At 41.7% G+C, this 14,011-nt stretch overlaps 1 protein-coding gene across 7 annotated transcripts in view; it reads right to left on the minus strand.

The window, feature by feature from the left end:
* GALNT18 (polypeptide N-acetylgalactosaminyltransferase 18) overlaps nt 1–14,011 on the minus strand; it is a 233,529-nt gene that overhangs the window by 150,019 nt on the left and 69,499 nt on the right. Inside the window, exon 2 of one of the 7 annotated variants that reach the window (XM_058421081.1) lies at nt 11,454–11,550. The exons of the other annotated variants lie outside the window; for them this stretch is intronic. Coding sequence (XP_058277064.1) covers nt 11,454–11,456 — 3 coding nt within the window. The 5' untranslated portion in view covers nt 11,457–11,550. The remainder of the gene's footprint in view (nt 1–11,453; nt 11,551–14,011) is intronic. 7 annotated transcript variants of the gene reach the window in all.

Below are 14,011 nucleotides of genomic sequence, written 5' to 3' on the forward strand. Positions count from 1 at the left end.
AGGAATAAAAAAATAAATAAAAATTTAAAAAAGAAAAAAAAGCCTCAAAAGGTTTGCAGCTTTCACTTTGGAAAACAAAAGGTTTTCACAGGAGATAGAGCCACTTTCTCTGTTCCTATTTTTTTTTCTTAGGAACCAATATTACAGAATTAATTCCTCCCCTAACTTTCGGCCTCCTGCTTCCAGCAAGGTTGATTCTGACAAGACATCCATGCTTGCTTGGAAAGTAGTCAGACGCAGTGGAAATCGTCTTTTAAGTCTACAAAATTTTTACAACCATGTCCAAGAACTTCCAACCGTTTGATGCTCTCTCTCTTGAAAACAGCCTTCCAAATCTGCCACCACTGTTACTACCTTTGTGCTGCTAGAGAATGATTTCATCTCTGTAACAGTGCCTTCACTCAGCTTTGAAAGGTCATTAATGAAGGCAGCTATTACAACATCAACCTCAGAAATGCCATTAAAACATACTAAGCATTTATTCATGCATAAAGGTTGACATTGCAACTCTCACTACCACAGTGTGCTGTCTTGCTAGTCAATTGTTCTTAGAAATATTTAAAATCTTACTTGCTTAACAGCTGTCTATGGAGAGAGTTCACAATCACTTTCTATTCACTTCCCAATACAGTCCAAAATTCCAACTATACGGTATCGTTTTTGTGTCCTTTTTTCCTCCATTTAAGATAGGTTCCCAGACTGAAATATCACAGAATATTTCCTGTTTCTGGGACGTGCATTTAAAAGAGCTTATTCACCATCAGTGCCAACATGCTGACATGCCACAATATTTTTTGCATGCAAAACACTGCTTTGTCCCTTGCGTTTATGCAACTAAGCAAGTTTAGGGTTTTTTTTTTTTCCTAAAAGCAGAATTTTTCTTCCTTCCTATTTCTCACAGAAATCTATTCTAGAGCTTACCCAGCACAGCAATTCTATTTTAGTTGATGCTACTCAGAGATCACCAGGCTAAGCAATGCCAAGCTTCAGGCAAGTGAAGAACAGCTAACAGCAGCAGTACGGGCTGGAGCCCTTGAAGACTGCTTTCTGATAAGCCCCGTGTGCACAAATACAGCCACACCTTAATTATCTCCACTTTTTTTAATAGAGGAGCTTAAACAGAACTCCATCTATCATCATAGCTGCTTCTTATACCCGTTTCTACTTGCTGAAATCCCCACGGCGACATCGAGCTCTGCTCTAAGCTGGGCTGCTGCTCATGTTTGAAGAGGGCTCCCGGGTGGCCACGTGGGAACGGTCTCCTTTTGGAAAGATCACTGGGGTGAGGCAGCAGCCACAGCTTCAAAGCCAGCTGTGTCCATCTCCCGGTTATCCCAGGCTGCTGTGTGTCAGGGTTTCTGGCAGGGATTCAGCCACGCTTTTGTCTGTAATCCTGAGCCACCACAACCACATTAGCGAGGTGGCAGCGCCTCATCGGTTCTGGAAGTGGCACAGAGCTCCAGGAAGAGCAGCCTGGCTGCTGACACCCCGGACAGAGTCCATCCAAAATAGGTATGCAGCTCACTGAACTAAGGGAATCAAAACTTTCTATGGAAATCAGAGGTCTGACACCTCTGAGCTGTTTTCAGATTCACAACAGCCGTTCCACAACAGCTGAATTGCCATTCTGGAGTCACTCAGCGGCAAGCAACCCCGGCAGTCCCCAGCCCACACAAATTTAATGGGAATTTGCATCTTGTCCTGTCAAAGAGGACAGCAAGACTCTGCAACTGACTGGAAACAGGAGTCTCACTTGTCCCCTTCCTCACCCTCCTGAAGAACCACAGCCCTTTGCTTTGGAAAATGAACAGTCCCCACAGAAGCCCTTAACATCGCTCACATGCTCAGCCTCTACCTTTGTTGTAGGGCTTTTTTTCCCACAAAAGAACCACATCTGGAGAAAAAAAGAATCATAAAACTAAAGTGGAACAGAGAGTTGCTTGCTATTGCAAAAATATTAAGAGAAAGTTAATCCACTCAACCAACACTAAGTTGCATATGGATTCTGGGCTGATATAAGGGACAGACAGCAAACAGCTGCCATTTGTTAATGACTTAAATTGTCACTGTAAACTGACACAACTCTCACACAAGTGTTAATATTATTGTTCAATATTACAAACAAAGTCTGAAGGAGTTGCCATGCTCAGATGAGCTCCAGCCACAGCAAAGACACTTAGGAAGAAAATTCGTGTTCATCTGAATGCACCTAGCTGGCCTCCACAGACCCTCATTCCAGTGGGAAAACTCTCCAGTTGCAGTGATTTGGAGAAGGTCTACGGGGCAATGTACAATCATTCCTCACACCAGGGACTGTGGTCCTTCTGCATGCTGGGTATAGGGTGCCCTAAGTCTGAAAGAAAAGGAAAGTGGGCTACGTTATTGCTAAGAGGCTAAAATGCATTCATGTAAACAGCACCTGGAACAAAGCTCATCAACCAGCCCTTCTCAGAGAAAACTTTCATACCTAGTTCAATTCTACTCAGCAAATACTGGCTGACACAAAAAGCCAGGAAAGCATTGCCAAATTATGAGGAAAACTCCCAGTACCCCAAGTGTGGCAAAGGAGATATAACTTTCTTAAAATAACTATTTCCTTTTTAAATAAGGAATACATTAAAGCAATACTTGGCACAGTTTTATTAAAAACATTCATTAGCTTTCTCTGAAACACAGACTTGGGCAAAGCTCATTTTTCCATTTATTAGACCAGCCAAGTTTTCACTTGTTTCATACATTAGATTGTCTAAACACCTCCCTTGATTCGTATAGCTCAAGAGGTCTTTGACATCTGCCCTCTGGACCATAATCCCCTATTCTGCTGCAAAATAAGCAGGTAACAACCCGCAGCTTCACTCTGTGCTGATGTGATGTGTGATTCTGACCAGCACTGCCCTCTGCTTCTAGTAAGATTTTCACTCCCCAGTGCACAGGGCAGCATAAACCAAGTGGCTGATCCAAGTAAGTGCTTTCACTTTGTCAGCTTCAACTGGCCCAGAAAAAGGCAAATTCCTCTACAGCTTTGGCCACAGTGAGCTCCTGAGCTCCTCTGACACAGGCCCCTGGCAGCAGTGCCTCCATTTAAGGGAGCTGGAATGCCTCACTTGACACAGGCAACACAGCAGACACCAGGAGAGATCTAGGACACAGACACATCCACAAAAATATTTGGCTCCAGTAGCTTTTTGATTAAGCAATAATGCAAAAATACACCCATGGAATGTGAATTAAGGCCCGCTGCAATTAAGGGGATGATCTCTTTAGATGGCAACTCGCAATTTCGCTCCTCTGGCTATGCCCTGACGGACGCGGCTGGCTGCACCTTACCGAGCTGAATTAGGCAGCTCATCTGAAAGGAGAGAAAATGAACACTGGCCAGCAGGGATGCTTCTGATGAAAATCACCTCAGTTCTGACGAAAACACACCCCAATTAGACACAAGTATTTCAGATCCTAGCACCAGTGTCTGAAGACGCAGATCTCAGCTAATAAGCGACTCCTGGCAGCTGCGCGGTTTCCTTTGCTCCCACGTCCGAGCACGGGTGCCTGGGTGTCCTCAGGAAAGTTTCTCTTGGAATGTGCAGCCTGCAGGAAGCTGGCTCCCACCCATGGATGGCAGATGGCACCATCAAAGCAGCACAGCTGTACTGTAAGTAACTCCTGCACTAAATGAATTACCGCCTCAGCAATGAAAACACAGCCCAAAGGAGTGGGGGAGGCAGCAGTGGTGGGGACTGCACTGCCTGTTTTCTCTCTGTTGCACATTCCTGGTAAATCCACCAAGTGGTGGCTGTGCTTGGACTGAGAGGACTCACACAACCTGCCTTTCATGCTTTCAATACCTCACGGAGAACCTTCTGCACGCCAGCCCCAAAATCCAGCCCGTGCATTCCACAGGTACAACTGCAATGCCCCATCCTACCCATTCTGTAGGAACCAGCCAAGAAGCCCATTTGCACGGAGGAGAACATTCCTCCAATCACACATGGGGAATTTTCACATACTTTTGCCTGTAAAACAGTGATGCTGTTCAGCATTTGAGCTACACCTGGATAAAACCAGTAAAATACAGCTATCAACAAACAGGCTAAAACCAATTTACTAATATAATAGAAAGTAATCCAAGCTTTTATTTCATGCCACAGAAATGTATGTCAGTATGTAAGAGAAGCAAGGTTGTATCAGTATATTTTCAGAAATCATTAGGTCTGCTCTTTTCAGGGTAACTAAGTATTATTTAATAATGGTTAAACTACAGTGCAAATATCAGTGTTTCAAAATTAAAATAAGCAAAACACAGGGAAAAAAAGAAAAACCCAACCCTGCTTAAGAGACATCTTGTGCTAGATCAAGGCTGAATGAGGCACACAATGCATTATTTCCAAAGAGTATCAGCCTTGAAGCCAGAAGGCAATTTTTATTCTGTCCACCAAGAGGATAGCTGGAGTACGGAAAAAACAGAACCACTAAACTCTGAGTTTGTGCTCAGCTGAAGAAGCCTGTCCACAGAAGAGTTTGGAGGGGGGGAAAATGAGCTGCTGCAGCATTAGTGATAACGGGGGGAATAATTTTGCAGAGGGTTCTGATTGACTTACACTGCTTTTCCAAAGAAGTCAGTCATAGTGAGAGGCCAGGGGCAGGTACACAGGCAAGTCCAACCACACATCCTCACTACATTGCAAAAAGCCAACCAAAACTCAGACCAGCAAAGCACAAGAGAGAAAAGCAAGAGCTTTCCATTCGTTGTCTGCTGCACCTTCTACTGGAATAATAATTTAAAAAGCTATAGAAAGATTCCATGTATTGCAATGGAGGTGGTCCTGCATCTCTATTTACTTCAAATTGCCTAAACATGTCTTACTGTGGGTTTTCAATCCCAAAAAAGCTTTAAAATCTACAAACAGATCACAGAATTCCTTATCCACAGCACAAATTAATTATTCCACTATTTTGCTGGAGTTAAAAACACTTAAGAAATGCATCTTTCCTTCCAAAAATTCCATCATGTCTCTGTATTGTCTGCACACCAAATAAATAAACATTTGTTTTGTTAACATACATATCAGGAAAAAAGACTGTCCTAAGTTTTTGAGTAGTGTGGTTTTAAACGCGACTCTTCACTGGACAGCAAATACATTAAGCGGTTCACAGGCTTTATGAATATAGATTTTTATTTGTTTACACAAAATCTGTTTCTTGCATGGAAAAGAAGAAGTTGTCCTCTTACTGTAAAAGTAGGACTTCAAATCTGAGGTCTGTACACAACTCTGAATGACTTCTGAAAACTGGCTGCAGTGATAATTAATGACCTTATATAACATTGCGACCTACCAAAGTGATGAAAACAGACTGCCCATGCTATGATTTTTTTTTTAATATTTTCATTCATCCAACTCATTATATGGAAACATTGCAAGTTATTCAAGGAAATACTGTCAGTTTGTTCAGTATGAAAAACATGAGAGAACTGTGACTTGTGCATCTACAAAAACAGAATTAATCTCTTGGATTGTCAGAGGCAAGAAAAAAAATTACAATTTCACCAAAGTCACAATAATTTTAAATGTTTACTTGGCCAAAATCTTGCAAAGGCATTCTTGTTGGCATGCCTGGGGGTTACTGGATGCTAAAACACCTCCAGTTATGAACTTACAAAGATTTCAACTTGATGTATTCTCTCATTCAAAGATTAATTACCCTCTCAACTCTAGGAATAACACGCTTTCTCTAAAGTTAAACTCTAGTGCATGTATTCTTCCTAAGTGTGATATTATGTGCCTCACAGAAATGAAATGCTGAATGCTTTTAAATCGTCTTTTCAAGAAAATAAGGGGTCTGGTGGAGGTCACAGCTTAGAGGAATCATGATGTGCTCTAAGAAACACAATCATGAACTGACAGAACTCCATCAAGGTGCTAAAGAAATTTGCTTTTGTTTCCCAACACCAGTGGCCCAAGCAAGAAGCCCCACTGAAAGCCAGTTACTATCCTGAAAAACGGAACAGGTCTAGAAATACAGATTTTGCTGAAGAGCTTTAGCTGCTGGGTGAGCATTTGAGCGTCCCTGTGCCTCTCACAGGGAGCTGCTGTCTCAACAAGGCACTCCTATGGCTGTCCTGTGTCAACATTATTTCAACAGGGGATTTACATACATCTTCCCACATTTAACTTTCCAGCTTCACAGAGAGCGGAAATGGCTTAAAATCAAAAGTTTAAAATTATCAGGTAGGCGGTTAACAATCCTTACACTCCAATAAACTAATTAATACATTTTCCTTGGATTTCACCTCCAAGTTTGAAGACTTCTTTCCCATGTGGACTCAAGAGTGGATTGTAGGGAGATGCATATACATAAAAATGCTCGTATACATTCATCTAGCTCCTTCACATAAATATTACAACAGTCAGCACATAAATGGGTGGGTGATTTGTGGAGTGAGGCCAATTCTCCACACTAATTTCTGCAGCCTATTACCCACCCCTGTTTGTGATTAAAATATCCATGGCTCCCCATAGCAAGCTGAATTTTCTGTTACAAGGAATATAAAGCATGTGCTAATGGCACACAGTGAAAGGTAAGAGGCAGGTCGTGAGAAGGTCACAAGAAAGTAAAAACTGGGCAAAAGATCAGAATGTGCAAGTCCTTTTTGGTCTCAGGTTCCATAATCAGCCTTTTTTGAGAGCACAGGGCTATGTTGCTGTCTACATCATCCAATACCCCTGGAGTATCACATACCACAGCAGGGAATAATCAAACACTAAGAACTGCAGCCTAAAAGTCCTCTAAGAGCAACACGTCTATTTGCTTGGAGACACTTAAGCACATCTAATTGATTTGCCTTTCCCCACTGCCCCTTTCAGCTTCTTAGATTAAATAGCAGCTGTGTGAAAAATCAAGGGTAGCTCTGACTTTGGACATCATGAGCTGTTTAAGACTGCCAGGTGAGTGCAGAAGCAATACCCAGACACGTCTGGCTCAGAGGAATTAGGATCCAGGATCACACAAGGTTTTCAGTGTCACCTGAGGTGATATGACTGGCTAACTTCGGAGTACCACAGCTGGTGAATGTTCTGGGCACCCCATCTTCCAGAGACACTTCACATGTCAGTTGTCTGGACAGTCTTCTCCCAGAAAGAGAGGAAACGCACAATTTAAACTCAGCAAGTGAGATTCAGCGTGTAAGAAAAAGGCAGCAAGAGCCCAGAACCCGGGAAAACACAAGGAGATGGTTAGGAGAATGAGACATAAGCCACACTGCAAAAAGGAAAAGTGAGGGCACACAGGGAAGAAAAAAAAAAAAGCTCATGGAGACCTCAGGCACTGACCTGAGGTGCATCTTTTGCAGCTACAGCTCACTGCACCCAGCTCTGTGAAACAGGATGTGATACCTTTGTACAAAGCCAGTAACAATTTAATGCCTCCCAAAGTGACAAAAGTGGGGGCCCTTCAGCCATAGCAACTGCAAGTAGAGAATGACTTTTATTTAAAATTCTTTTTTTTTTTTTTCCTTCTTTAAATTCTTATATTAAAAAAAGAAGAGGAAAAGAAAAAAAGTCTTTGAGGACATCGTCCCCCCCCCTCTAACAAACATTCTGGCAGTCAAGACCCCTGCTGCTCTGACTGGACACTCATTAATGATTTGCTGGGTTGCAGTAGACAAATTTAAAAAAAAAAAAAAAAAAAAAAAAATTGCAGAAATAACTAACAGACCAATTTAATTCTGTTGGATTAAAAAAAAGTATATATGGATGCAAAGGCATGCCTCCCAAAAAGCTATTATGCCTTCTGTAATTTCCTTCAAGGTTTTTTCTTTCTTTTTTATTTACTTTTCAAGACTATTATGATCTACAAAAGTAATTGTGCTGGAGCCATTCTAATGGCTAGCCAGACATTAAGTTCACCACAAGTGAATTTACTCATTCAGCTTCTTCATAGAAGGACAACAAAGCAGTAACTTTAATTTATTATATTATTCTAACATTTAACTTACTTGGTACACTATAAATGATAACCTTACACTGACCCAAAACCCCCCTATACCTACTATACATTATACTTCAATTTCATGCTCAAGGGAATTTTTTAGGAGTTCTTTGTATTTACAAAGGCTAAGGGCAGAAAGCCCCATTGCTCCTGAGATTGCACCTCCCACACAGGAGCTCTCTAACATCACCCAGTTTTACTCCAGTAACTTGCAGCTAACACCAGTCTTCCCAAAATTTAATCCAGATCAGGTCTGTTAATGCTGTAAATTCTGCATCAAACTCAATGATTCAGCTATGGCAGTCTCTGTTAGAACAGAAAGCACTAAGGACTAAATTTGAACGAAAAAAAACCACTACTGTCATTTACCTTGGTCTTTAAAAATTAGCCATCAATCTGAATTCACTTACTCTAAGGTTCAAACCCTTGCACCTTGTATGCCTTGAACATACAATTACTCCTCACTCATTCAAACACATACAAAGGACAATAAGATCAGCTTTTAACTTGTTGTTTTTTGGTTTTGTTTTTGTTTTTTAAATTTGAAAATGGACTTCAAGTCTTTGACTTCAAGAGACATCGCTAAAAAATCGTTTGACAAAAATCCACCTTGATATCATAGGTTCACCCTGCAGAAAAAAAGCTTCACAAACAATACCTTGCATAGCAAGTACGTGGCTGTTCACGTGCCACTGGCCTGGCAGCAGGGATTAGGAGAAAACAAGATCAGATGAAAAGCTTGACTTGGATTTATTTTTCCCTGCTAGCATTCCAAAGCCAACGCCAGTGTTGCAAAGAGAAAACAAACTGAATTCTCTGCTGAGCAATGTTTCTTCAGTAAAACTGCTAACTAGATTTTGATCACTGAGTGCTTACACTAGGGGGGGACACACAAGCCAGAAATAAAGAACCACCTCACCTGAAACAAATCACACTGGTGGCCTTTGCCAAGAGCCACTCATTAATTTCAATCAAGGAAATCAGCGTTAACAGCTGATGACTTCTCTTCCTAAGAGGAACAACTGAAAACACCTGCAAAGGTATTAACCCAGTACCTGTTTTAATGTCACAGATGTAATGATGCAGAACTAGCCTGACCAAAATTAAAATAAAAAGTAACCCAGTAGCACTAGGTTGCTCTTCAGCTTGCAGGAATGTGGGCATTCCTACTGCACAGTCACCACTGGCAATGAAGCCCACCAAAATCTCTTCCTAATAATTCAAAAATATCCCACTTTGCTTGTAGCATCCTCTCATTCTACGTGTGAGAAAATTAAAGTCAAAACCTAAGGAAAGAGATTAAAAGAATGTTCATTTGCTGTCATTGTTGGTTTTAAGCTGACCTGGGAAACAAACAATCTGTTTCTGCTCCTTAGGTATGACATTAGATATCTCTTAATCTTGCATGGTTTCATTACTAACAATTTTTCATTCTATTTAGTAAGCAACCAAGTAGTGACAAGGTTTTGTACAGCATCTGAGGTTTCCTAAATGCCATGTTTATAAATATAACCGCAGATATAAATTATTCTTGCCACCTGTCCCTTAAAATGCTAGGCTGCCCTTTAAATGTTTATTTTACCTGAAGTTCATCCATGTTGTGGAAGTTAATGAGCCTCCTGAAACTGCATCATAAATATTTCCCTCTCTGCAGCATTTCTTTTCTATAGGAAGTGTCTGGGGAACCTCTATAAAGATCAGCCAAATGTGGTAAGAGCCCCAACCTTTTGCCAATTTGTGCATCCTAAAAACAGAGTGAGATTCTTTGTAGCAGCTGTATACAAGCGCAGCTAGCACACAGAACTAACTGAGAAGAGACACTTCTTTCCCATGTTCAAAATACAAACAATAGTAAGAAAGTAGAAGGGCATTTCAATTCCAGACCATCTGCCTGTGGGCAGGAACCCGGGCTTGTACAGGGAGCTCTGATGAGCACACCTTTAGAATTCCTGCCTGCCCATTACCTGTGGCTGCAAATGAACCAAGGTTTCAGGACTGTTCTGCAGCAGACATCAAAAACCACATTAGGACTGCGTGTAAACCCCCTCTAGGTCAAGTAATTGCCCTCACTTTCCCCAGTTCTGGAACAAAACCAAAGAGATAGATTTTGCTTTCAGGTTTTATCTCTGCAGTCATATTCCTTTCAGTGCTACCACATGGGAATAATTACACTGGGATTTGGTTCAGTGGATAGGAATCTTGAGGGGGTTTTTTGTTAGTTTTTTTTTCTGTGAAGAGCCATCAAGGGAAGCTAATTGTAAAGAACTGTTTCGATAACTTGCTCTTAATGGGAATAATGATTACAATTTTAGACTTTTTTGGGGTTTTCTTGCATTCCAGCTTTGCCAGACATCTTTCCTGTAGGCTGCTTGAGAAAATGGACATAATGCCCACATCATGTGAGCAATCCCCCTGGCATCAGAAACCTCCAAGAGGAGCACAGGACTAAGCTGCTTGAAGGGAGCACTCATTAGCAACACTCCTTTTGGAAAGCAAGAGGAAAAGAGGGATAAAAATTAAAGAAAAGCACAGATATTTTGACATAACTTGTGAAATAAATATGAGCATAACTTCAAGGGTCATTACACCTGTTAGGCTGCATATCACAAAACCAGTGGTTACATTCTCAGCTGCCTTTAACCAAGGGGGGGTTCTGTTGCAGCTCCTTAAACCATAAAGTTCCTCACTCCCACAGGACTGGGAGTCCCACACCTACCAAAGTGCACAGCTCAGCCACTGAGCTGACAAGAGTGTGCTGAGAACACAAAACAAAGTAATAAAATCAGAAAGTCAGTTTCTTCCCCTCCATGAAGCATAAAACAAAGTAAATAGATTTGGAAAAGTGCAAATAGAGAAGGGAAACAGGAGAGTTGCATAGCCACCAGTGACAGGAGTCTCTATCAATTTAAAAAGGCCATTTGACAATAGTCCAAAGCTTCCACTGCAGCCCCTGCATAAATTAATTCTGTAATACACAGAAAATAAAAGAGCAGGTGTGCATTTATGTGAGACTGTGTGAAATAGGGGGAATAAATGCAGATAGTTTGACCCATGAGACGTGATCACTATTTTTAAGAGCATTTACAGAAGGACAATTGAGGATTCAATATTAAATAAGTCTAGATATGCACACTAAATTTGACAGCCCTGCTCGTACAGTGGTAACTCCTGTACCTACTCAGCCCAACCTAAACCAAAGACTGTTTACAATTTATTAGGAAACGTAATAAGTTACAAGTAGTCCGACTTGCCATGCCACTGCTAGATCATCAATTCACTCTGGATTTGAACCATTTACCACAGACCACCATGAAATACCATTACTGTGATTTAGGTCCAACCAGTTTTGGTATGAAAGAAATCCCCACACAGGGGCACATCCCGCTAATCACAGCTCACCCCCACCCCACCTGCAATATATCCAGGGAACTGCAAGGGAATTCCAACGAGGAAAATTACTGGGTACTTACCATTGGAAGTTTTCCTTCTTAAACCCACACAGTGCTGCTAGGTGAAGAAGAGGTCCTACACTGCTCTGCTCCCTTTCCCTTCGCTGGGGTCACCTCCCTGCAATCAGTGAGGCTGGATTGGATACAGGTGGCTACAATCTGCTCCCCAGCGTTTAAATTACCTCTAATTGCTCACCTGAGGTTACTTGAGTTCCATCTTTAGTAAGAAATGCAGTTTCTACACTTAGGCTGAAAGCATAGACAATTCAGAACAAGTAAGAAACGGGCATAAGCTACAAAAAATTCACTCTTCCTCATAACACTTTGGCTAAATGTTTCTTGGTCCTTGATATTAGTGTAATCCTTCTCTTGATCTAGGTCTGGTTAGAAACAGTTAACAACAGAGAAATTTTATTTTTGATAAATGCACTCTGCTCTTTTGCAAACTAAAACCAAGTTTTACTGCGAGTGGCTCCACAAATAAATCCTGAAGACCAGTCTCTCTTAAACCCCCTCTCAAGCACATTTTGTAGGACCTGAGTTAAGTGCACAATGCAGAAACAATCTGGTCTACCAGCCTCTGCTGTGAATAACAACACTTGAGTACTTCATCTTCTGCAGTTCTTGAGCATTTCCCAGAGGTCATCGTCCCCGGGGTGTCCCTCTCACAGAGCTCACATCACTTGCTAGGGATCTGCCCACACTGTTTCTCATGTTTGCATTCCGTGTAACACGTTAATCCAGAAAAGCAACAAAAAATGTGGAATGCATTAAAAAAAGACTATTAAAAAGATGTATTTTGAGTAGGCACTTCACATTACAAGCTGCTTTTTCTTAGTGACAGTTACTGTTAGCTGATTTTTTCCACTTCTAACACTGCTGCCAAATCACTGACAAGGACTTGTAGGAAAGGATAACTAAACAGAGAGAGAAAAAATAAGGCACATGTTGAAATCATAGCAGATCTTATGTTGTTTCTTGTGATTTCCCAGACTGAGGAAAAAATTTCAGTAACACATTAATTGTTCTAATAATTGCTCTACATGATTGAAAGAAGCCAGTTTTAAAGTGACAGGTGGTATATACAGAGAATCACAGAAAGGGGCAGGCTGGAAGGGACCACAGGCGAGGATAATCTGGTCCAACCTCCCTGCTCAAGCAGGGCCATCCCAGAGCACAGGGCGCAGGACGGTGTCCAGAAGGTTCTGGAGTATCTCCAGTGAGGGAACCTCCACACCCTCTCTGGGCAGCCTGTTCCAGTGCATCATCAGTGCACAGTGACAAAGCTCTTCCTCACGTTCACGTGGAACTTCCTGGGCATCAATTTCTGCCCTTGCCTCTTGTCCCATTGCTCAGCACCACCAAACAGAGCCTGGGCCATGCTCTGACACCCCCCTGCAGACCCCGACAGATGTGGATTGAGCGCTGTGCATACTGCTGCAATCAGCATTGATCAGAAAATTTGTTCCTAACCTCTTTAAAATGGGGGGGGGGGGGAAGACACAAAGCAAACCACATATAGCATAAGGGTAATTAGCAAGACCAGAGAGTAGCAGTGACACAGATGAATGCTTATTTATTCGTTGTCTTCTAGGGCTGTCCAAAAAGCTCTTCAATGGCAGCCTCATTTCATAAGCCACTCACACAGTTAAAGCCAGCAAAAGCCCTCAGCTCTATCTCAAAATGAAAATACTTAAATATTTTACTAGATCAAGGCAGGCCTAAATCAAAGCTAATTATTCAAGCATCTTTATTTCAATCATCTATAACAAGTTACTTTCTGCAGTGCTGCTACCAGAGGTTACCCAGACTGTCCTGGGAGAAGAGCCACAGGTTTTGTTGAGAGGTTTGTCTGAAGGTGTTCCAGTACACGTGTTTAAAGGTTTTCTAACGTTTTCAAACATCTCACTTATCTCACCTGGCACATCAGATGACAGTCACTGGAGTGCCACAATAACATTTGGAGTTCTTTTCAAAGAACTGTGACATCCTTTCCTCTCAGGCTGACAAATCTACAGACCAAGAGCCAGCAGTGCCTCCCTTCACAGGTCCCCATACTTAATGAAAACATATTCCCAATATAATCCTCATAATCCCAATGTGCAGGAGGAGAGCAAAGCTGGCATTGCCACAGGAACAGAGAGGAACATCTCTGAATGCAAAGCCTGCACCTGTAACCCCCAGAATCACACATCCAGTGCTTCCAGGCTCCCACCTTTTTCCCAGGAATGAAGGGCAACACATTATTAATATCAGCCTAAGGAAAATGGAATGACATCACCAGCATTCTCCAGCAGACCTGACTTCTAAATCACCCTACCTGCTACTTGTTTTGCTGTTTTTTGTAAAATTTAATGTACATTTAGATGAAATATGTATGAGGGCATCACACAGCAAAATCTCAAGCAGGCTTTGCCTCCTGCACGGGCATTCATCTTCCCTACAGGAAACCTTTTAGGTGCACAGAGCTTCATCTTCCCCTCTGCAGTGAAATCTCACCAAAAAAGAAAAACAAAACAAAAAAAGTTTTACTAGTTTTCTGGCTGATCCTTTTAGCAAATATATTTTCAACTTTTGTG

Source organism: Hirundo rustica, chromosome 6 (genome assembly GCF_015227805.2).
Source record: "Hirundo rustica isolate bHirRus1 chromosome 6, bHirRus1.pri.v3, whole genome shotgun sequence".
Taxonomy (NCBI): Eukaryota; Metazoa; Chordata; class Aves; order Passeriformes; family Hirundinidae; genus Hirundo; species Hirundo rustica.